The following is a 26,005-nucleotide window of genomic DNA, read 5'->3' as shown; positions in this document are numbered from 1 at the left end:
GGTGATTTTTCAGGAGTGCCCCATAGCATTGTTTTGGGGCCTGGGGCTGGCCCCTCACCCAGTTTCCCAACATAGGCTCCAGAGTTTTTCCATTGATATCAGTTTTACACCTGCAATCTCTAGCATAATGACGACCTTTTTTACATCTCGGGCAAATTTTGGGACCTTCATTTTCTTGTCAAGTATCCCCTTTTGTTGTTGGGGGCATTGTATGGCTCGATGTCCCATCTTATCACAAGAAAAACAACTCCTGGGGGGCCCATTAATTCTATTTTTGATTCTTCCTTTTGCAGCTTGTTGGTATAAGATTTCTTTTACCGTCTTTCCCTGCAAAGCAGCTGCAATGGTTAAGCCTTGCATATAAGATGGCCCAATATCGGCACAAATTCGAATGTAGTCGGCTATTCCCCCTTTTTTTCTGGTAAGGCCTCAAAGCCGCTTGACAAGCAGAATTAGCATTGTTATAGGCCAATTGTCGAGTTATTACCATACCGGCTTTTTCATCTCTTATGACTTGTGAGACTGATTTTAGCAGTCGAGCCACGAAATCTTGATAGGGTTTATCGGGGCCCTGCCTTATTTTTGAGAAATCTTTTGATTTTTTATTAGATGTGGGCAGTTTTTTAGGCTATTAACGCTGCTTTATTAATCTGGGGATATGCCTCAGGGGGGTAATTTAATTGTTGATTAGTGACCCTATATACCCCTTTTCTCATAAGCATTTTAAAGCTTATCTGTAACCCATTTTTTTTTTGTTTGTTTGTTTGTTTTTTGCCAAAATCCCACATTGTTTTCCAGATTTTGAATTCCATAAGAGATAATCTCCTCCTGTGAGACAGGCTCGAGGTACTTGTTTCCAATCATTGGGCGGCAAGTATTGGCTATTTAAAGCTTCAATGATGGACACTGTAAAAGGGGCAGTTGCCCCATACTGAGCACAGGCTTGTTTTAATTTCTTTATCTGTTTAAATGGTAGAGGCTCATAATATCTCTTCTGTTGAGCGTCCTCAAGGACAGGGAATAAAATAGGAAAACCTTTTAACGTCTCTCCATGCTGTCTCGCCTGCTGAACAGTGAGCTGTAAAGGGGAGAGTCTGGGTAATAGGGGCCGGATTTTTGTTAGTGGGAACCAAAAAAGGAGCTTCTGGTTCCTTAATTAAACCCATTGATGGTGGATCTAATCCTGCTGTGACTGAAGGAGGCTGTGGGGGCGCAGGATCAGAGAGGAACGTAGGTTGGGGGGATAATTAAAACTGTGGGTATCAAGACGTTTAGTTATAATGGTAAGCAACTTTTTAATCTCTGAGAAAGGGGATGCATTTATGGTTTTTTCAGCTGTGAATACTTCCCATGAGATTTTTTTCAGAGTGATGGGCCGCAGCTTCTTTTAAATCTGCCAAGTTGGAGCCAGAAAGAGATGGAGCAAGAAGTTTTTAGGGTGTATCATTAATATGCTCCAAGGCGGGGGGGGGGGGGCAGTGGGCAAAGTTGTAGGCCTGTTGATAATGGCCTTTAATGTGGCCTCTAGTTTTTTACTCTCATGTTTAGGATTTAAGCAATCTCGAATTAAGGTCCACAGAGAGTAAGCATCCAAAGGTACATTATCAGCTCCATGTAAAGAATAATATTGCTGAATTTGTTCCCCCACCTTTTTTCAGGTCTCAATATTAACAGTACCATCTTCTGGGAACTAGGGGCAAACTTTTTCCACAAATGATAGAAACTTTTCTAACTTGTTTTAGCGACAGTTATCCCTCTAACTTTTAGCATGGTTTTAAGCATAGCTACAAAAGTTGTCTACTATTATCTTGACCCATAGTTTATACTCTCGACTGAAACCCTCTCCGCCCTTTACAAAAACTTTTAACTTTACCTCTTTTTGTTTTATCTTCTGGGATCCCCTCGTACTCACGGTTCGGGCGGCTGTGACTACGTAGTCCGATCAAGTCCCTATTCGGGCGCCACCTACCGGTGCCAGCCGGCAAAGAAAACAGGTCCGGACCACAACGACGTAGAAGCCTGAGAACAGAATTAAGGAGTAAAGAATGGGGTCGAGAGGACTGAATGCTCGTGAGGCAAATCAGCGACTTTATTGAAAAGGGCCAGGGTTTTTATACAAAGTGAGACAGGAACAGGGTACATAAAAATACCAAGTCATTTACCAGGTTAGTTATTGCATCTATAGAAGATTACAAAGGCTTGTTTGCTTTCTAAGACAAGCTTGGCATTTAGACTAATGCTCAAGAGATAAGAAAATCTAGTGTGCAGGCTATAAAGATTAGGGAGTACATTCTTAATCTATTTTAAGAGATAAGGAAAACATACCTACATAAATCTGGGGGAAAAAACAAGAAACCTAGCCAAGGGTTATTTGCTGTGTTTTTCTCAAGGAAGAACAAATAAGGCCTGGTAAACATTTTATGACTCTCTTAAGGGGTGGCAGGACAGGGAACAGCACTTACAAGGCATTCCCAGGGCCAACATTTGGGGCCTTGTTCAGGCTGGCTCCCCGCAGGCTGTCAGTGACTGCAGCAAGGGAAGTAACACAGCCCCTTCAGAGGCTGATGGGAACCAGGAAGTGTTTGACTTTACTCTTTCCCCTTTTAGTGTAAAACAAGCCTGAATTCTAACTCAGCCACGATGGTTCTTGGGGACATGAGTCCACCATTTTACCTTGATCTACCAGCTTTCCAAACAAAGTTGCTATTGCTTGCCCCAACAATTCATCTCCTGATTTATCAGCCTATCCTGCAGGAATCAGTGAGGCTGGGTAACACAATGACCCTACCTGTGTCTAAGGCCTTCAGGTGAGCATCAGCTCACTGGCTGGTGCTGCTGTATGGATCACAGTTTGCCAGAGATCTCTTCCTTGCCTTGCAGACGAGATAAAGCCTGTGCCAGCTGTAAATTAGAATAGCTCCCTGGACTCAGGTGTGTGCGCTGTTGAGGAGGGCAAAAACTTTACCCTTCTAGATTCATCTGGTGAATTAAGAATCAACTTAACATGAGACAGGTTAACAGGAAGAAAAGCAAACAAAAGGTTAACAACATATATACTTCTGTACATATGGGTGAGTCCCAGAAAACCTGAGTAACTCATCAGAATGGTTGAAACCCTCACCTTCAATGCCATCTTCAATTAGAGACAAAGGAGGATGTTGTGGGTAGTGGTTTGGGAATTCAAAGTGGAGGAAGGTGATTCACACGCAGATGGAAAAGCAAGTGTTTGGAGCTCTCTGGAAAGATCAGCAGTTCCCCTGACCACCGCTGGCCCACATCCTTTTCTCGGTATCTCTGGTAGCTCTCTTCCTGGGCCAGCCCCTTTATCTAAACTATTCAACAGTTAGGGAGGTAGTCAAAAGAAAGACTTTGAGGCTTTTGCTTCTTAAAAATACTCTGACTAGAGTCATCCTCTTGACAAAGAGACACATTTTGGGGTGACAAATTTTGCTTCGTTACAATGCCCTGGATGTGGTAGAAAAGGTTAATACGGAACCCCAAGGAGGAAGCCACCTGCTTCCTAAAATAGTCCTGAAAGTTTTGGGGGACTTGCTTAGATGCCTGAATCTGAGACTTGGGGGACTTTAGCTGAGACCAATTTCTTTTGCTAGGTAAGGGTCTTGCTGATAAAATGTTGCCTCAGTTCAGTTCAGTTGCTCAGTCTTGTCCGACTCTTTGCGACCCCATGAATCACAGCACGCCAGGCCTCCTGTCCATCACCAACTCCCGGAGTTCACTCAAACTCATGTCCATCGAGTCGGTGATGCCATCCAGCCATCTCATTCTCTGTCGTCCCCATCTCCTCCCACCCCCAGTCCTTCCTAGCATCAGACTCTTTGCCGAAGACAAGCCAAAAGGATTTGGTGCCCATCAACTTCAAGTTTCCTTGGACTGGTTACAGTGGCTGAATTGCAGCCTAAAACTCTTCTCGGAACAAGGGGGGAAATTGTGGGGAAATAAACTTCCCTGGGATTTCTCAGAGGCTCTTTGTCTCTCACATCTCCAGCCACTCATCTCATTAATTGCTCCAACCTGAAAGGATTCATAGTCTCATCTCTCCAAGGAGACTAAATATTATAGTTTTGGGTAGGTCCCCCGAAGGCGCTTCGTCTCATTAAGAATTTATATTTCAAGGAGGGATGAGGCCAAGATCTAGCTCCTTGAGAGTATTTGTTACCAGCAAAGTCTATGAACAGTTTCCAGGTTTAAAAAAAAAAAAAGGAAAGAAAAAAACCAACTTAGGAATAAAAATACTAACCTCCTTTCCCTTGTGCTTAGGTTTCTCTTGCTCACAGGGTGATACCTGCAGAGGCCTTGCTCCCAGCCCTTCAAAGACCGCAGTTCCTGGTGTGCACCTGCTTGGCCGACGCTCCTGCTTGGGGGAGAGGGGCCGTGTGCATAGACGCTGCACTGGACACCTTAATGCAAGATGGCAACGAGCCCTGTGAGCCCCCTTACCTGGAGCAGCTTCGCCTGTCTCTGCTCCCAGAGCGCTCCGACTCCACCCCCGCCCTGCTGAGGAAAGCCCTGTGGAGCAGCCCCGCCCGAGGCCTATTGGAGAGCGTAGGCTGTACAGCAGAGCTCCCACCTTTCAGTTCCTTTGCTTCTCAACACAACTCATTCCATTGGCAGAGCGACACTGGGCAGAAGGACCCTTTTGGGGTGGGTAGCAGCTTTACTTACATATCAATGGCCGAGTAACTAGGAGGAGATCCTACCCAGGAGAGGAAAAGGCCCTGCAGAAGCATCAGGGACAAGGTTTCCTGCCGTCCTGCACCTGCTGGTGTGTAACAACTGACCTGCTCTCAACACACGGCCCCAGGTGCAGTCCTGGGCGAGGGGGCAACACCTGTATGTTTACTGTGAGATATTTAATTAGCACTGTGTCTCTGATCGCAATAACCTGTCCGTGCCTTCAGGATAAAAGGAATGAATACTGAAAGTCCAGCCAAAAGAGTGTCTCAAAGAGGTGAGTGACAGTGAACGCCAAGAGGAAGGAGAAATTCAGACAAACAAGGACTGGAAAGGTGTGGCTTTGATTCAGCGACGTGGAGGTCATCAGTGTCTTGGGATCCGTTCTGAGGGAAAGAAAGGGAAGACAGTCTAGAGTTGCTAGAGATACAGGCAAACCTTTCAAGAAGCTTGTCGTGGGACCTAAGATTGTCTGGAATAAGTGAGAGGGGAAGAGCAGGGTGAGAAATCTATAGAAAGGAGATTTGAAATCATCATGAGAAGATACAAAGTAACGACATAAAGCAGCAGGAGCACGGGGCAGTGCAGCACCGAGTCGCCTGGAGAGAGTGAGGGGGAAGGATCAGCAGTCTCACATGAAACTGGAGTTCTGCCAAGTCAGACACTGAGGGGACAGAAGGAAAAGGGGATCAGGATTAAGTGAGCATTGGTAACTTGTCAGCTCTTGGAATTGTGGAGGAAAACACTTCCTCCACCCTCTTAGGTTCAGTGTTCGGGAATCTGCAAATTAAATTGTTAAAAGCAGATAACCATGAGAAAAAACACTTAATAGCTTTCTAGCAGTCATGTACACATGTGACATTTGGACCATAAGGCTGAGCACAGAAGAATTCATGCTTTCAAACTGTGGTGTTGGAGAAGACTCCTGAGAGTCCCTTGAACAGCAAGGAGAACGAACCAGTCAATCTTAAACAAACCCTGAATATTTTCATTGGAAGGACTGATGCAGAAGCTCCTATACTTTGGCCACCTGATGTAAAGAGTCGACTTGTTGGAAGAGACTCTGATGCTGGGAAAGATTGAGGGCCGGAGGAAAAGTGGGCGACAAAGAATGAGACGGTTCGATGACATCTTCGACTCAGTGGACATGAATATGAGCAAACTCTGGGACATGGTGACAGACAGGGAATCCTGGCGTGTTGCAGTCCACGCGGTCACAAAGAGTTGGACACAACTGATCGACTGGACAATAACAACAACATGCAAAGCTTCATACAGAAATGTGACTTGAAGGGGAGGCTACAAGTGGGAGTTGCTATACTACTCAATAAAAGACAGGGAGTAAGAGGTAAAGGCATCTTCTGGAAAACAGGTGACGTGGGGGAGGAGGGGCACTTATGGGAGAACAAATAACATTTCGGAAAGATAAATGGTACTTTAGGAGGATATATGGGAGATAGGGGAGTTTTGTGAAAATGTTTGTCTGGCGCTTGGAATTTTTCTCTAATTTTAAGACTGTTTCCAAACTCAAACAAAAATAGATAGGTTGATAGGTAAAGAAAAGGTGAAAAGTCTTCGGCAAATCTTATTTATCTGTGAGGAACTTTTCTCTAATTTTAAGACTCTTTCCAAAAGTAAATCAAAAGTCAATTAACACTGACTCAAATGCATTCCTTTTTAGAGCTGAATAATACACAACTTCTTTATCCATTCATCTGTTGATGGACATTTAGGTTGCTTCCATGCCGTAGCTATTGTAAATGCTAGGAAATACATAGAACGAAAAGAATGAAAGAAATCAATAGACATTTCAGATTTTTTTAAAGCTATGGACATAACTGCAATGAACACTGGGGTACATGTGTTTTTTTTTTTTTTTTTGGGAATTTGCTGTATGATGCAGAGAACCCAAAGCCGGTGGTTTGTGACAAATTAGAGGGCGGAGAAGGCAATGGCAAGCCACTCCAGTACTATTGTCTAGAAAATCCCATGGATGGAGGAGCCTGGTTGGCTGTAGTCCGTGGGGTTGCTAAGGGTCAGACACGACTGAGCGACTTCACTTTCACTTTTCACTTTCACACACTGGAGAAGGAAATGGCAACCCACTCCAGTGTTCTTGCCTGGAGAATCCCAGGGACGGGGGAGCCTGGTGGGCTTCCGTCTATGGGGGTCGCACAGAGTCGGACACGACTGAAGTGACTTAGCAGCAGAGGGCTGGAATCCGGAGGGAGGTGGGAGGGTGGTTCAGGAAGGAGGGTTCATATGTATATCTATAGCTGATTCAGACTGATGTATGGCAGAAACCATCACAATATTGTAAAGTAATTATCCTCTGATTAAAAATAAAAAATTAGGAAAAGTTAATTCATTTAAAAGGCAAAAACTCAGGCAAATCTTATTTCCCCAAGAGGAAAGATCTATGAATCAGTGTTTAAAGGTACATATAGTAAGTTTTATGCCACTATTAACAGTTATACCTCAAAACATTGACAGTAGGCATAACAGCAGTAGCTAAATCTTTAGGTCTATCAGTTCAGTTCAGTTCAGTTCAGTTCATTTCAGTCGCTCAGTCATGTCCGACTCTTTGCGACCCCATGAATCACAGCACGCTAGGCCTTCTTGTCCATCACCAACTCCCAGGGTTCACTCAAACCCACCTCCATCGTGTCAGTGATGCCATCCAGCCATCTCATTCTCTGTCGTCCCTTTCTCCTCCTGCCCCCAATCCCTCCCAGCATCAGAGTCTTTTCCAGTGAGTCAACTCTTCGCATGAAAACGGAAAATACAAAAAAGCTATCAATCAACACCACTAAATAGTAATGACAAGTTTGGTTTTTTGGGTGCTGTTTAAACAGCTGGTATTAGTGCTCACTTTGAGTTTGTAAAGGGCGTCTCTGGTGGCTCTTACGGTAAACAATCCAACTGCAATGCAGGTGACTCCAGTTGATCCCTGGGTCGGGAAGATCCCCTGGAGAAGGGAATGGCTCCCCAATCCATTATTCTTGCCTAGAGAATTCCAGGGACATAGGAGCCTGGTGGGCTACAGTCCATGGGCTCGCAAAGGGTCGGACACGACTGAGTGACTAACACCACCACTTTGAACATGGAAAACTCAACAGTGCTGATGTTTCTGCTTAAAAGTAAGTTAAATGCAGAGAAACATGGCTTAAAATGCCATCTAAATTTTCATGATACACACATAATACAAAAAGAGTTTCCTTTAATACAGACTTTCTCATCATGTTTAACGGGAAAAACTAAAATCTCATGAAAACAGTCCAGTAGGGAAATTTTTACTATTGAGTTTTCAAATCATATATTTTTTTCTTCAAAATCTGTATATATTATTTGATGTTTTCACAGGTAGGTCCTGATACACATTTGATCCAGTTCAGTTCAGTTCAGTCGCTCAGTCATGTCTGACTCTCCGTGACCCCATGAATCACAGCACGCCAGGCCTCCCTGTCCATCACCAACTCCCAGAGTTCACTCAAACTCATGTCCACAGAGTCGGTGATGCCATCCAACCATCTCATTCTCTGTCGTCCTCTTCTCCTCCCGCTCCCAACCTTTCCCAGCATCAGAGTCTTTTCCAGTGAGTCAACTAGTCGCATGAGGTGGCCAAAGTATTGCAGTTTCAGCTTTAGCATCAGTCCAGATTTGATCCACCTCTAGCTAATAGAGAGGAAAATCTAGAGAATTCATATTCACATTCAGCATCACCTGGAAAGAGACAGAAGTATATTGTTTATCTAAAATTCTTGAGTTAACAAAGTGTTAGCTAAAACAAAACAAAAAACACCTGAGACCTTTCCTAGTGTTCTGAAGAATGAAACATATCTATACATGACATGACACAAAACACAAGAGGGCTGCATTATCTGCCCACGGTTGAACGTGTGGCTGAGCATCTGAGCTGCTGGCTTTCTCACTTTTCACTCATTCACTCAGTAACTATGCGCAAAGGTGCTGTTACAAACACTGGAAGTACACGATGAAGGTGACCCAGTGTACCCTGAAAACGATACGCTATCAAGTGGAAGAATAGATGAACAGGCAATTTCCATACAGAGTCATAAGTACTAAGACATACAAAAGATGGCACAAGGAACACTAGAAGGGACAGCCAGTTTTTGTCAATCCTGCCAGCTTTTTGGTGGAGGTGCTGTGGAAGTAGGTACCTGAAGGACAGGAGAAAGCACAGGAGATGGAGGGGAGAAGCGATACAAAGACCGGCGGTGAGGAAACGCACGTGTGGGATCCTACACAGTCTGGCTGCTTAGATGCAGAGCTAAGAGGCAGAGGATGGTGGTAAGGAGATAAGGCCGCCTACTTTGGCAGGACCCAAACTGATGTGGGTGTTTGAAGTTTTTCCTGAGGGCAAAAGATAAACTAGTGAGAAAGTGAATGACAGGGAAATTTTAAAGGCACTCACCAAGTGACAGCTACACAAACGGGATTGCTTGTGTCTGGGTTTCCTAGCCTTAACCACTACCAGACACGAGACGTTGATGAACTCCACGTTTTCTGAGAATAGTGTCAGGGTGCAGGCTGACAGTTCCACAGGGATGGCAGAAGTAGAGGAAGGACACAGCCAGAAATGAAAAGAAATACACAGACCTTTCCAGATTTTTTTAAAGCTCTGGAACATAATAAATAAATAAGGAATAAGGATATTTTTCACTATGACTGCTCATGTTTTCACATTTTTCATTAGCTATGTATAAGGAAAAGTATATAACATAGCATTTGTTATACAAGCAATGAAAAGAGATGCCACTTACTCTTTACAGTATTTCAGAAATCAATGTCTAAATTTAATTCATACGTTTTAGCAACTTACCTTCTTCTAGTTCTCTAATAATACTCTCCATCAACTTCCGCGGCATCTGAAATAAGTCAAATATTATTTACGCTTAAGTTAAACAAGAGATGTTATCAGAGAAATGATACACAATTTAATACATGTGACATTTAAATAATACTTTTAGAGACTAGACCTAACTTGAAGACTACATAACAGAAAATGATCACATAAATAGAAGAAAATGAATTCCTACTTACTCTGCTTTTAGATACCAGAGAACATATACATGGAATGCTATTTAGATTAATTTGATAAAAGTACAATAAATGTCAGTCTATCGAGTACACATCATTTCAGAGGTTACGGAAATACCCATAATCCTAAGAACGACTCACAAGATCACTAAATTCTCTTCTAACAGCTCTTGCCCTAAATATGTACTTCCGAGACCTTTATTTCAATTTCTAGGTGAGTGTCGTGTTGAAATGGAGGAAGTAGTTTGAAGTTGAATGTTAACAAGGAGAAGACATCTGCAGTTTTCTGTAAACTTTTCCATTTAACGAAAACACAGACAGGTGAGAAGATTATACACAAGCAAACAATGTACCAGCAAGATTTAATTCTGAACACGTTTAGTGAGAAGGATTCTCTCACAAGTGCTAGTTTCCGAACTATGTCCCACAGAGGGAGAAGGTCCCACAGGGGTCACTGCAGCGCTTAGGAACAGAAGTCACAGCTGCATATGCTCTGAACGCTCCTTATCTAAAGGGCTCTATACTTGTCCCCGTTTTATATAATATGGTTCCACACAACAGTTTTTGTTGTTTTAAAGAAAGGTTGTCTATTTTGAAAAAAAAAAAAAAAATTTTAAGGTAAGAGAGTCATTGATTTAGTCAAAGTTCCGAATTCTACAAAAGCAGTAACAAAGCCAATGGCCTTCTTACTGAGTCCAGAGTCCTATGCCAACTACTTCCTCATATTAAGAAAAAAACACATAAATTCTAACTAAAATATAGAGAAAATGAATATGTAAAACCTTATTATATAGTTCAAAAGTGCTTGTGGCATGACTTGACATAGTAGCTTTCTAACTAAATTATATGTTTTAAAGGCATGAACAAGAATAAATTTTTATCGAACTCCTATTTGTAGCAGTCGATATAGTTAATTTATACAGCATAACAGTTTTTTAAACAGAGGACAGGGAACTTGAAGGAGAAAATCTTTAGTTGAATCAAGCAGGCCCAAACTGAAGACATTCATCCATAAAAGGATGTTCATCTCCTCCAGATTAAAAAAAAAAAAAAAAAACTGGCTTATTAAAATTTGTCAACAAATGAAATTTCCACATTTTGCATTATTTACGACAAAATGTAAAACCCCAAACAGATCTCTCTTTACTGTCTAATATACTTCTATCCAAGCTGTCATCATTAGTTAGTATATACAAAAATGTATGAGCATAATCTCAACTATAATCCAAATCCAGTCAGAAACTGCAGTTGAACTTCATTCCCTCAGCCTGGAGTTTCAAGAGGATGACTTATACTCCTACCCTCCTCATGAGAAGAGAGGTGATTTACTTAATGGGTGAGTTTGGGAGAAGGAACGAAGAAGTGCTTGCTTGGTTCCCAATCTCCTCTTTGAAAAGACGTATGTGCCCACAGCACCGAGAACTTGGGTCTGCAGTAGGCAGCCTGCCCCAGGGACGGGGATCACGCATTTGCTTCCTCCTCTTAGGCCTGCGTGGGGAGGTGTCTGACTTGGGATGAAGTGTTTGGAGGCCCGCTGTGACTGCACAGCTAAAGCACGTCCTCCAGGTTCACGGCTCTCAAGAACTAAGACCCAACATAGCCGAAGTGCTGTCAAAGAAACCTCAGGTTGCTCTTCTATGACGGCAAGAAGCCAAAAGAGAAAACAGGTTGAGATTGCATTTAACAAGGGCTCCTTTTCTCTGGATGTGAGAGTTGGACTATAAAGAAAGCTGAGCACCAAAGAACTGATACTTTTGAACTGTGGTGTTGGAGAAAACTCTTGAGAGTCCCTTGGACTGCACAGAGATCTAACCAGTCCATCCAAAAGAAAATCAGTCCTGAATATTCACTGGAAGGACTGATGCTGAAGCTGAAACTCCAAAACTCTGGCCACCTGATGTGAAGAACCGACGCAATGGAAAAGACCCTGATGCTGGGAAAGATTGAAGACGGGAGGAGAGAGAATGGGGCGACAGAGGATGAGATGGTTGGAAGGCCTCACCGACTCGATGGACGTGAGTCTGGGTAAGCACCGGGAGTTGGTGATGGACAGGGAAGCCTGGCGTGCTGCAGTCCATGGGGTCACAAAAGTCACACACGACTGAGCGACTGAACTGAACTGAACTGAACTTTTCTCTGCATCACCAACATCATGAAAACACCATCCAAACTGTAAACCCGTGTGCTCTGACTGGATATTTTAATCACAATGATTACACGATGAAAACTAGTTCCAATTTAAAGACTCCCCGTCATTACTATCTTAGTCATCATTCATCCAGGTGATGTCAAGACAGAGACAAAAGTGAGCTCCATTTACAAGTTTTAAATATTTGATTTAAGTACAAACTTAGAAACTTTCTACAATTGCTCACCAAGATATGTTTTAGACATTTAAATCAAAATTCTGTCAGTAAAATAGCAATTAAAGATGTAAGAAAATGACAAAAAATGATAACCTAAAACTAGAAATTAATCTTTTGATTTAGTATTACAAGTTTGTTTAATTCATAAGAAGGATTTATCTAGGATTCCTTCAAATAAAAAATCACCCATATGGCCTAGTGTTTAGATGCCAGTCATTCACTTAGGCTTAAGGGCAAAAAAACTGTGGTGGGTGCAGCAGAGGATGGAAATGATTATGAACCACTGCCAAAGTGAAATCAATTAGAAAGTAAGTCAAACATCTGGAAGTATACTTTTGGTTACTTGGCAATAAGATTTCATTTCTATAGTAGAATTTAAATCCAGATTTTCAAGAAATTTAAGAAGTTAATAAGTATCTCTCAAAAATGAGACATCTAGGAGAAAAAACAATCAAAATATTTAATAATTATGGTTTTTACTTAGTGTGCATAAGTCAAATAAACAACTCAGTAGTTCAAATTAAAACCAAGAATCATTCATATAAGAAATCTAAAACCCAAGGAAAAGAAAATAATAGAACTAACCTCGAGCAAGTGAGTCACCATGCCGTGATTTGAAGGGAGTGGAACTGAGCTGGAAAACTCTACGTTTGCTCTTGGACAAAGATTTGAATTGAACATTACGGTATTCCTGAAGTTTCCACTGCAAGGCGGCTCCAGGACTGGCCTCCTGCTAAGAGTGCTGAGTACAGATCTGTTCTGCTGTTTCTCCACCTCACATTTGGTGCTCATCTCTGCCAGCCTCTCAAGAGTCCTGCGGAAGATGGAAAACGCCGGTTTCATCCATGCTTCCCTAAATGATTTGCATTTGTTAAGTTGCCGAATAGTAAATGGAATGTCCCATTAAACTGTTTGAACCCTGAAAGCACAGAGCAGACCTCCTGTAAACAATGATAGCTGTATCCTTGTTCTAAAGAAGCACACACGCGTCTGGGGCTCCTCACGTAACAAGTCACGGTTGGGAGAGGAGAGAAAGGGCGTCAGAGAGAAAGGGAGGTGGCCTCACAGTGACACCTGCTGCCTCTGGGACACACCTGCCTCCAGGAAACAGTTCAGGGCTGAAGAGACACGCCATCCCAAAAGTCACGTTCAAGTGTTTCCTGTCACCACCCTGTACATACGTTTCACTCATGACCTCGGAGACATTAAGCATTTGGCTCTGAGGAATCACCTAGAGCCACAATCTCGAGGGGAGGACGAGAAAGTCAGTGGGTGACAAAAGGGCTAAAACACCCCAGGAACAATGGCAAGTATCCCCCGCTTTTCCAAAGTTCATTTTATGTTGCTTCACGTCTACGAAGGGCCTATATCGGCCCCTGTATTTCATAATTAAAAAAAAAAAAAATCTGAAGAGAATTTTTGGTTTCATTTCAAAAAGCAAAAACTCTAATCAGCGTTCAGTATATGTCTTTACAGTGAGAGGCATCGCGCTCCCCAAGCAGGGAGACCGGCCCCACCGAGCTCCTTCCCTGGGAGCCACACCCCACATCCCAGCATCAAGTCTCCACAGCCCTGAACCCTATCTGAGCACCTGTGCTTCCCATGTGTACACTTATTTTAGGCATCGACTAGCACCACGTGTCCTCGGGTACCTGCTTCTTTGCTGTATGCTGTTTTCACTTAATGAAAGGCCTCCTAGGAGTGCTCTGCTTTGGCAGGGAAAACTGGACTCTGCACTGCATGTTGAATCTGCCCTTTCCAGCCTCCACACCCCCCCTCCGTCAGGTCACCATGTTAGTCTCAGACACTTTGTCAATCACCCTGCCTTTCACCCCCGTGTGAATACTCCCCTAGTTCACAAGCATGCTTTTACTTACATGGAGAAGTAAGGAAAACTTACAAGGATATACTCATTTTTCTTAGGGTGCCCTCTAGCAGTGACTATCGCGTTAGCTTTCACTTCCTACTAATCTCAGGAAACAAGCTGTATAAAAATTAGGCTTCAGAGACAAATTAATGGACTACATTTATTTTCTGTGATTCTGGGTTTTGACTTACTTGTCTAGTTTACTTTCCAATCCCTTTCTAACTTTCAGTTCCTCTAGGTAGAGTTTCTTATATTTTTCCAACTCCGCTTTATCAGAATCTTGAGAAGATTTCATCTTGGAGAGTTCCGATTCCAAGTCTTTAATTCTGAGTTCCATGGGACTTCTTATGGAAGCAATATGCTTCTCTTGGAACTGCTGTAAGTTTTCTTGAGATGCTGCTTGTATCTAAGTCAAATTTTAAAAGATACATTTTTTTAGTGATTATAACCTGAATAATTATATTTGTTACATTTAGTTTTGACTCAGTAATTCAGAGAGCGATTTTATTTTTTTAATTTACTTAATTGGAGGCTAATTTCTTTATATTATTGTATTGGTTTTGCATACATTGACATGAATCTGCCCCGGGTGTACATGTGTTCCCCATCTTGAACCCCCCCTCCCCATCCCATCCCTCTGGGTCATCCCAGTACACCAGCCCCGAGCATCCTGTATCGTGCATCGAACCTGGACTGGCTATTCGTTTTACATATGATAACATACATGTTTCAATGACACTCTCCCAAACCATCCCACCCTCGCCCTCTCCCACAGAGTCCAAAAGACTTCTATACATCTGTGTCTCTTTTGCTGTCAGAGAGCGATTTTAAATGTGAAAATAAGAAAAGTGGAACTTTAAAATAATCATCAATGTGACATGAATTAAATCTGAATTATAAAATTAATGTGGAATCAATGTTACAGTAGTACTTAAGGAACCGGATAATTCAAAGACTAAGAGGATGAAGTGAAAATTTAGAAACTGAACAAGACAACTTAAGAATAATTCAAGAGGATGGTGCCAGTCCTAAACCACATTTTCTTTTCCTCCTCATAGTCTTGTTTTATACCAACCAACTGGTCTTATAAGTAAAAGGATTCTAAGTGAGAAGCATTCTGAGATCAACTGTGATGGAAACTGAAATTTTTACAAGGAGAAACAAGTGCCCCTTTCCTTCCAGAAATCTATAATACACACTGCTCTAAGGGAAGTAGAGGAAAGACATAACCTGTATACACCCAAAATGTAATTTACAGTGAGGTGAATTCAAGTACATGACAGGTCAGCAAATTAAGCTGCAAAAATAGGTTGGCTTCTTTTAGTTTCTCTACGAGATCCTGTCTTGCTGTTTCTTCAATCTCCCGTCTATACTGCTCAACTTGAGTGTGTTCTATCATATTCAGTTCTATATGAGTTTTGAGTCTCACTACCTCTTGCTCCAACTTCCTGTTCTCTTTCTCTCATTTCTCACATTTCCTTTGCCTTCCTCTCACTGACAATAACTCCTGTTGAAGAATTTGATTTTTTGCATCCAGGTGCAGACATTGTGAACATGCAGTTTCCAGCTCTGTTGGAAGGTGATCAATCTGCAAGAATAAAACAATACCATTTGTTTTCAAGATTTTGGATCATTTTCACTATCATTATTTGAAAAGAGAACCCTCTTACACTGTTGGTGGGAATGCAAACTAGTACAGCCACTATGGAGAACAGTGTGGAGATTCCTTAAAAAATTGGAAATACTGCCATATGACCCAGCAATCCCACTGCTGGGCATGCACACCGAGGAAACAGAAGTGAAAGAGACACATGTACCCCAACGTTCATCGCATCACTGTTTATAATAGCCAGGACACGGAAGCAACCTAGATGTCCATCAGCAGATGAACGGATAAGAAAGCTATGGTACATATCCAAAATGGAGTATGACGCAGCAATTAAAAAGAATACATTTGAATCAGTTCTAATGAGGTGGATGGAACTGGAGCCTATTATACAGAGTGAAGTAAGCCAGAAGGAAAAACACCAATACAGTATACTAACGCATATATATGGAATTTAGAAACATGGTAACGATAACCCTGTATGCGAGACAGCAAAAGAGACACAGGTGTACTGAAGTCTTTTGGACCCTGTGGGAGAGGGCGAGGGTGGCATGATTTGGGAGAATGGCACTGAAACATGTATATTATCATATGTGAAACGAATCGCCAGTCCAGGTACGATGCATGATACAGGATGCTTGGGGCTGTTGCACTGGGATGACCCAGAGGGATGAGATGGGGAGGGAGGTGGGAGGGGGGTTCAAGACGGGGAACACGTGTACACCCGGGGCAGATTCATGTCAACGTATGGCAAAACCAATACAATATTGTAAAGTAATTAGTCTCCAATTAAAATTAAAAAGAAAGAAAGAAAGAACAGCAACAACAAAAAACAATACCATTTGGTTCTGAGGGAAGTGGACTGAGCACAGCCTAACTCAAACCAAGGATCTGATACATACGATGGTGTCTGTATTGTAGAATGCAGGACCTGGAATAACCCAGAGGATCAAGAAAGAAGTTCAAACCACCAAGGGTCACACAATACACTCTTCACTACCACCTTAGTCTCACGACATCTGCACTCGATTGCACACGCCTTCATTGTTCCACAGTAATGCTTTTCTATCTTTCCTCCGTAGAATGACTGCAAGTCACCTCCTAGCAGAATGTCTCTTACTCCTTCCCCCCATTTTGTCCCATGGTTTTTAAAGAAGTTTGAGGTATCTTGTATTGAGTTATCTAGGGCTGAGTTAATAAATGCTTCCCAAAAGAAGATTGTGAAAGTAAGACTCTAATTACTAAATCTTGTAAATATGGATTTTAATCCAATAAGCCTTTTTCTGAACTACAAACAGTTTCTGCTGATGGGAATTGCATTCCAAACAGAAATGATTCACAAGGTTAAAGAAATCCCATCTCCTAAGAGTTTAGTGAGGTGATCCACACATTTTTCTGAACAACAACAACAAAAAAATACCTCATTCTTGTAACCCTTTGTTACTTTCCACAGAATAAGAGAACATACCAAAGAAAGGAAACAAAAAGTATTTCCTGAACGATCAGTGACAGTGAGTTGGAAAGAACTTTCCTTTAGACAGAATGATTACTTTTTAAGTCGACGTGAGTGGAGCTGGTGGTTTTCAAACATGTCTACAAATTCTTTGACACTTTTTTCATGAAATTCCCTCTCCTCAAGTATGTGCTAGTCCTAGTAACCGATTCCTCCTGGACAGTGTCTGGGGAAAGTGCTGTGTGAGTTTTAAAGCTAAATAGCTTCTGAATTTTGCTCTGTGGGGAAGCCAACTCTTTTGCTGTGCAGAAGCACAGCCCACATACTGAGCACATGTCAGTGTCCCCACTGACCGCCCCCACCTAATGTCCCCTCCAAAAGCCAGCTCCAACTGCCAGACGTGTGCATGAACAAGTCTTGAAATGACTCTGCTTCCCACCTTCACGACATCCCGGCTGATGCGACTGGAGAAGAAATAAGCTGGGCCCACTCACTGAGCCTTGCCCCAACACAGACTTGTGAACAAAGGAAATGCTGTTTTGAGTCACTAGGCTTTGAGGTGGTTTCTAACGCAATTTGTTAACAATAAATAACTGGTATAGCTACTGATATTAAAAATGGGGTTCAGTTCAGTCACTCAGTCATGTCTGACTCTTTGTGACCCCATGGACTGCAGCACGCCAGGCTGCCCTGTCCACCATCAACTCCCAGAGCTTGCTCAAACTCATGTCCATCGAGTCGGTGGTGCCCCCAAATGAGGTACTGCCATTAAAAAAGAGCTGAAACATGTCAGAATGCCTTTGAACCTGGAGGTAGGTGGCACCTGAATGGCTGCAGAGAAAGAAATGAAAACCCAATGGGCTTGATGACACTGTACACAGAAGCCTGACGGTCCTTGAAGAGGCTGCCAGTGACGACGTCTAGGCAAGAGAAGAAAATGACACTGAAACATGGGGGGGCAGAGACTCTTGCTATGAAGCAGCTGAAAGTAAATCAATGAGAGGGATAAACTATCAGAAAAATTAAAAAGTGCTATTAAATATAAAGGAACCAAGACTCACTGGGTTCAATATCTGTATCCCCTTTACAGGATCTCCACATGCCCAATTGTCACATGATGCCAAAGGACAGAAATGGTTTCTGGGCTAAGATCAAATCTAGGGTGCTGCCAGGAAAACATGGTCTAAAGGTAAAACCTGCAGACTGTAAGTGTAAGACCCTGGAAAGACTTAAGGTGGTGCCTCAGATTCCTTTAAGGTTCTTAAGAGCAAAAGAACGTTAAAGGTGTCATCCTGCAAAGTTTCACAGAAAGCCCAAGGTGCAGTGCTTCCTTCAAAAAAGATTTTTGAGGGTAACATTTCCAATGGCATGAACCCCAATCAAATTCATAGGACACTAGAAGCTTTAAAGAGAACCTTGGCAGCAAAAACCCTGCTTGTTTGTTTGACCTAACAGAGACCCAGTGTGAGTTGCCCAGTCATGTCTGACTCTGTGACCGCATCGTCTGAAGCCCACCAGGCTCTTCTGTCCATCGGATGTTCTGGCAAACAACACTGGAGTGGGTTGTCATTTCCTTCTCCAGGGGATAGGGCTTCCCTGATAGATATCTTTACTTGGTAAAGTATCTGCCTGCGGTACAAGAGATTTCTGGTTTGATCCCTGGGTCAGGAAGATCCACTGGAGAAGGGATAGGCCACCCACTCCAGTATTCTTGGGCTTCCCTTGTGGCTCAGCTGGTCAAGAATATGCCCACAATGCAGGAGACCTGGGTTCGATCCCTGGGTTGCGAAGATCCCCTAGAGAAGGGAAAGGCTACTCACTCCAGTATTCTGCCCTGGAAAATTCCATGGACTGTATGGTCCATGGGGGTCTCAAAGAGTCAGACACGACTGAGCCACTTTCACTTTCACTTTCTCCAGGGGATCTTCCCAACCCAGGGATCAAACCTGGGTCTCCTCCATTGCAGGTAGATTCTTTGCTGTCTGAGACACCAGGGAAGTCCAACCGAGAGACCAAGACATACAAAAGGAGAAGAGGCCATGGGATTTTCTTAGAAGTTCGATAAAGAGGAACCTGGCTTAGGAAACATGACTCACCTAAAGACAGAGGTCATATCTGTTTGTAATTGGCTTTATTACGGTCACTCTATTTTGCCTGCAAAACAATTTGGTATTTCAGGTAGATGGCATGCCAGCAGAAGTGGTCATCTACACAAGTCACAGGGAACTCACTCTCCATACCATTGCAAGGGGCAGTAATGGGGAGCATGAGGCCCAAAACACACGTGTCCAGTACTGCAAAAACGTTCACTGACTCCACTAACCAACTAGTACTTTTGTACTTTTCTCCACTTACAATAATTTGTAGCTTACTTCCTCTCTGTACTACGCAGTGGACAATGACCATCGGTTAATATGCAAATAGCACCTCATGGACAGAGTGGTACAGAACATTACACGACCGTCAGAGGAAAGGTGAAGTCACTGCCATGGAAATATTACCCGACTGCTAAATGAAAGTTCTGAATCAATTCATTCCCAGCAACTGTTAATGCCTAGCAAGTACTCGGATGAGAAGATGAAGGTTACTAGATATGCATATCAGAGAAGCCATCCCCAGAACCTGAGGCTGGGAAGATTAGAAATCCACTGGGGCCTGAAAGGCAAGATAGCCGTAAATCCCACTTCTGGCTGCATAATGAAGGAAGGCAAATTTACATTTTACTACCAGAATCGGGGCGGGGGGGGGAAATGAGCATTTAATTGAACAATTCTCCTCTATGAGACTAAGCACTTTCAATTTTACATTTAATTACTTAAAATACACTTTAATAAAAGTTTTACTAAACCAGCATCTCCAAGAAGAAATTATTGGTACGGATGAAGTACTTTAGTTATATCCTAACCATTGTTAAGCTAAATGATTTTCCATGTATGCAAGACAAGTGCTGTGCATATTAAGAAATATTCCCTGTTAGACTAATGTATCCTTAAACAAGATTCTCCCTCATGAGAAAATGACAACAATTTAAAATGAAGGGCTAAACTGTTCTTCACAGACTAGACGACAGGGCTGAAGAGAAAAGGCTCGATGAGAGCTGGACAGTCAGGAAAGCTCTGGAGGAGGAGAGACTGGGCACCAGGTCTGAATAAATGGAGAACTACCCAAGAGGAACAGAAACTGTGAAGACGGCAGGACAGTCTGAGCAAAGGCCAGAAAAGGAGAAAGCAGCCAGGGAACTCTGAGGACAAAATCCCACCACAGGGAAATAAAAGCATGTCCATCCGGAAACGTGTAAGTCAATGCTCACAGCAGCATTGTTCGTAGCCGCAAGAGGGAAACAATCCAAATCTCCAACAACTTATGAATGGACAAATGGCTTAGCCACATACTGTTTCTTGTTTGACAATCAACAGAAACGGAAGAAATGATACGTGCTATAACATGGATGAACCACGGAAACATGACATCAAATGGGAAAAGTGAACCACAAAGGAGCACACACTGTGTGATTCCATTCATGTGAAATACCCAGAACAGGCTGTCGACACAGACAGATATTAGACTGGGGGTTGCTGGGACTGAGGGAGATGAGGGGGCCATAGGTGGTGGCTAAGGGATGCAGGGTTCCTCTTGGGGGTGATGGAAATGCTCTAAAATTGACTGTGGTTACAGGTGACACCACTCTAGATTAAGAGATACTGAACTACGCACTTGGAATGGGTGAATTATATGATACGTCAATTATATCTCAATAGCTTTTTTAAAAATCCAAAGGCACTATCTAGATAATGTTCTTAATTCTCTATTTTTGATGTACCTACTATACTCTATCTGAGTACCTCCATGCTTTAATGATGTATCTAAAATGAAAAGAAAAGAAGGCAGTGCCTAACTTCAACTGGTTTGTATAATACACTCTCTGCACAAGTTATTCTGAAATGCACAAAATAAATTCATGGGGTCGCAAAGAGTCGGACACGACTGAGCAACTGAACTGAACTGAACTGAAATATATACAGAACTCCACAGCCATTCACAAAAGTGAAGATGAGAAATGATAATTTTCTGGAACATTCCATTAAACATTATCTTCTGATTTTATCTGGCTTGCCTCATCATGGTAATACCGAGATCACAAAATAAAATATTGTTCAATAGAAAAAAAGTCTCTCAACTTGTGTGAAGAATGATGCACAATTCTCCACTTTCCCAAGGGTATATAATATACGAAAAAAATATATATATATAATGCAAATGGCAGAATGAAAGTCACAGTTTAAGAAACGAGTGCACTTAAAGAATAATAAAATTATAGTAAATTACTAGTAATGAAAATAAAAAAGAAAGTTGCCCATGAAAATGAGCATCCTAAAACACTTTATCCTACGTATTAACTGTCGACACATTCACTTGCACACATACCTGACTTGGGGGCTGAGGGAACTTGCTCTTTAAATCCCGTGCCTCAGCTTCTAACTTGGCAGGATGACGTGACATGACATCCAGGGACGCCTCCAGCGCAGACTGCTTTTTGACGCTGTCATACAGTTCTTGTTGACGGTGTCTCACCACTGCCTAAGAAGACGCTTTGTCATGAGTTTATCAAATCCACTTTACTATGACGTTATGTTAGTAACAGATGTCTCCAACATAGGTACTTTGGAAACTATCACCATGGACAGCAACTCACCTTCTTTTCTGCCTCCCTGAATGTGGTTACAGACCCAGGAGGGCTCCCCACCGGCCTTCCTGATATTAAGTTCCTCAGACGAAGGAGGCAGCCCCACTGTCCACACCCTGCTCCCCCACCCCGAAAAATCTGCAGAGCGTCACCACCTCACCTCCAGGACGAAACAGGTGTGTAGGTGGGACAAGTGGTGGAAAATTCCACACTGTGGAAACACTTTTCCTCTTTCTTTATTAGAGGCTTCGATTAACATCGGAGATCCTCACATATCCAATCCAGTGCTCAGATCTTTCCAATAGATTCCTTCCTCAGCAGAGAAATGAGGCCATTCCCTTGCTGCTTATCTATTTTATGTCTAGTCGTGTGTGTCTATGTTAATCCCCAACTCCTAATTTATCCCTCCTCCCCACCTTTCCCCTTGGCTAACCATAATATTCTGCAGGCATCTACATGGGAAAGGATCTGAAAATGAATGGATATATGTATGCCTATAACTGAATCAACTTGCTGTACATCTGAAACTAACGCAAAATTGTAAATCAACTATGTTCCAATATAAAAGAATAATGAAATTTTAAAAATGAGGTTGCTCCCATGCCTTCAAGGAGCCTCGATAACCTGGCGTCCACCTGCCCCTGGACCGCAGCCCCTAGAACCCTCTCCTGACTCACTCCATCCCTGCTGCTCACGAATCCTGCCAGCCTCCATTTTTATTGGGCAAACTGGTATTCGAATGACAGTAATTGACCCTTAAAATGAGAATTATGAGCAAATTGTTTGTAAACATGTTCTAAGTAAATAGCAGAAATAGCAGTGGGGAGATTAAATCAAGAAGAGCTTGGTTAAAGCTCACCACTTGAGTCCCAAATTATGATTTAATGACAAGTATATTTAAATGACTTGTCAATGAATTCTCAATTTAATGACAACTCTTTAAAGAGTTGAGAGGCCATAAGAATAAATGAGTCAAGCCTGAAATATTTTCCAAGTCACTTCAAATTGACATGAATAAAGCTAAACTTATACCAACAAATATGACAAAAAGGTATGACAAGCTACTGAAGCCAAAGTACAATATATAAGTAATAGCCTCTGGGAAACCTGGACTTGACTGTCAAGGTAATCCGTGTAACTGAAGCTTAATTTCACAATATTCCCTTTAGGTTTGAGTGTTTCTTTTATCTGCTTCATCGTGATACTGACATGTGGTTACATGGAGATTAAAATGATTGTCTGAATAGTAAAAGAGTAACTTACTAACACCTGTCTATACTAAAAATTTAGAACTTCATCTCTTAACATTTCATAAGCGACACGATGTCTCTACTCAAAGTGAAGCATCTCTCAGGTCTAATCTTATTTGCTGGATACAGGTGTGCTTTTACTTCTGTTTCAGGGACCATAGATTCACAACCTGTGTATTTTTTATATTCAGCTAGATTCAACATTTAGCCAGAATTAAGAATCACTTTGAATTTTCTTTCAGGAAGTCGGAGAATTATTTCTCCTTCTGGATACTTACTTCTCTTTCTGCTCTCTCATTTTCACACTGACATAGTCTCTCTTTCAAATGATCACGTTCGTTAACTAATTCCTTGTTTCTTTCCTCCAGCATTAGATCTCGTTTCTCACTTTCAGCCTGAAGCTTTCTCACGATCTGCTGAAACTGGTCTAGGATGCTAATGACCGTCTTCTCTTTACTGTCGGCTCTGTTTCGTGCAACATCCAGCTGCTGTCGGAGCAACATGTTTTCACACTGGAGTTGAGATAATCTCTCTTCTAAGGATTCCTGCTTTCCAAGGTATTCATTCACTTTGCCTTGTTCGCTCTGATACATGTGTTCTATATCCTGCTTTTGACACTCTGCTGGGCATAAGTCTGTCTGGACACGTTCTAACATCAAAGTCTTTTCTCGGAGATCATCTCTCGTCTGATGCAGCTTGATTTTTAGCTTATTGAATTTATTTTTCACTTTAGAAAGTTGCTGGGAAAGCATCTCATTGTTACTTTTCAGCTTAGCCATATCGAACTTCGTTTGGTCCTGCAAGCATAACCTCTTGTCTTTTGCCTTCTGGGAGGCAAGTTCCAGGTCTCTTTGTGACGTCTGACCTGGATGATGATCGTGCATGGCAGCAGCCAGTCTAGAATGGTAGGATTCCACTTCTGTTTCCAGGCTTTGTGTGCTTTGTTTTGCCTTCTCCAGCTCACAGTTTAGCACTGTATTTTCAGCTATCGGAACGTTAAACTGGCCGGTATGCTGGAATGTGGTAATTGTCAGCGCTTCCTTGTTCAATTTTATTGCCTTTTGAGGATAATCATTCTCTCCTTTTACAGTTTCAATGTCCTCAAAAGATTTCTTTTCTTTATCCTGGTTCTGGTTTTTCACTGTGTCTCTTTCTAGTCTTGGCATGGCAATTTCATCCTGCCTGTGGTTTTTGCGCAACAGAACTTTTGCTTTTCTACCACTATCAGAAATCTAAGTGAGACAAAGGAGAGTTTCAGTTAGTACTCAATAAAATGACAGTTCATCATTTCCTCTGAAATGAAAGACTAACCTGTATGTTTATCCAGTGAAAAGACTGCACCAAGTGGATCTCCAAATGGAAAAAATAAGGTTCGATACCAACCTCAGACCTTATACAAGCAGAAATTCCCAAAGGTCCAAAAATTTATTTGAAGACAATGAATCCATGAAAGGAAAAAAAAGCCCAAGGGACTTTTCAAGCAGCTCAGAACTGGAAAGGCTTTTCTCTGAATTACAACAAACTCAGAAAGCTTAAAATAAAAGATTTATAGATCTGACTACACTGAAAAATTGCATCTGATGTGGTCTATTTATATAATGGAAAACTATGAAGCCATGAAAAAGAATGTAATAATGCTATTTGCAGCAACAATGATGGACCTAGAGCTGATCACACTAAGTGAAGTCAGTCAGACCAAGACAAGTCATACCGCTTCCATGTGGAATAGAAAATGAACTTATTCACAAAACAAAAACAGACCCACAGACATAGGAAACAAGCTGATTCACTGGACGGGAAAGGGGGTAGGGGAAGGGATTAATCAGGAGGTTGGGTTTAACATACACCATTTTATATAGACAAGTGTGTATAAAATAACCAGTAAGGATCTACTGTACAACATAAGGAATTACATTTAACATTCTACAAGAAGAGTCTAAAAAGGAATGTATGTGTGTGTGTGTGTCTGTGTTAGTCAGCCATGTCCAACTCTTTGCGACCACATGGACTGTAGCCTGCCAGGCTCCGCTGGATTCTCCAGGCAAGAATACTGGAGTGGGTTGCCATTTCCTCCTCCAAGGGATCTTAACGACCCCAGGATCAAACCCAGGTCTCCTGCATTGCAGGTGGATTCTTTACTGTCTGAGCCAGCAGGAAAGCCCCATTTATATAATATACACACACATACACATATATCTCTGAATCACTGCACTGCACACCTGAAACTAACACAATATTGTAAATCAACGATAATTCCATTACACCACCACTCGCTCCCTTTAAAAACACTGCATCTGATACCTCCTATACAGCTACTTCACAAGAGCCTTAGCTCTGTATATACTTAAATAGATGAAATTTCATACAAAAATTGTTTTCCTGAGAATACGCTACCTCTCTAACATTTTAATAGGCAATTGCAAGGCTTATAACTATTGACAGCTGCACTAAGCACTTCCACAAACATCAGTTAACACATTAGCTATAATGATTCTGGGAAGGAAGAAGTTAAAATCATGTAAGTACACTGCAGGCTTTTCACCAGGTCTCTGCCTCGACTAGTCCTCTTACATCAAACCACAGGCACTTCTCTAGAACAAACATATCAGTACAAACAAGCCTCCTATTTCATTCTTGGTGCAGACACTCATGGAAAATAAGGAAAAGTCTAAAGAGCTCTTCATAGAGAATTATGAGATTATTTGCTGCTGCAGTAACTTTCATTACCTCTTCCTACTGCTTAAAATAGTAAGATGGGGGAAACACAATGAGAAACACAATAATTATCACTGAAGATCTATGATGGCGTATCTATCACTGTTCTCAAAAGTTCCTTGTCTGACACAGGACACTCCACAGAGCAGAGGGTCATTTTCTCACAGGCGCAAGAATGACTTCCAAAGCATGGTCTCTGAACTGCCTACAGTTCCCGCCTTACCTTCTGTGGAAGTGATAAACTAACCTAATCATCCACCAAGGATGGTAAATCACTACCAAATACCAGAATAGCTACCGTTAGTAGCGAG

General features: G+C 42.0%; 2 protein-coding genes across 2 annotated transcripts in view; one reads left to right on the top strand and one right to left on the bottom strand.

Annotated features, from left to right (window-relative positions):
- The window catches only part of LOC148775501 (ninein-like protein), a 271,660-nt gene that overhangs the window by 110,020 nt on the left and 135,635 nt on the right, over positions 1-26,005 (top strand). The gene's annotated exons all lie outside the window — the stretch shown is intronic.
- Positions 8,806-26,005, bottom strand: part of LOC129557777 (ankyrin repeat domain-containing protein 26-like) — a 50,785-nt gene continuing 33,585 nt past the window's right edge. The window contains 7 exon segments of the mRNA XM_088844338.1: positions 8,806-8,873; positions 9,536-9,581; positions 12,705-12,933; positions 14,178-14,388; positions 15,280-15,574; positions 21,471-21,623; positions 23,258-24,211. Coding sequence (XP_088700464.1) covers positions 8,806-8,873; positions 9,536-9,581; positions 12,705-12,933; positions 14,178-14,388; positions 15,280-15,574; positions 21,471-21,623; positions 23,258-24,211 — 1,956 coding nt within the window.

Source organism: Moschus berezovskii, chromosome 15, assembly GCF_049115385.1.
Source record: "Moschus berezovskii isolate FMDL1 chromosome 15, NW_MosBer_1.0, whole genome shotgun sequence".
In the NCBI taxonomy this organism is placed as follows: Eukaryota; Metazoa; Chordata; class Mammalia; order Artiodactyla; family Moschidae; genus Moschus; species Moschus berezovskii.
Note: the sequence above shows the minus strand (reverse complement) of the source record. Positions and strands in the feature narration are given on the sequence as shown.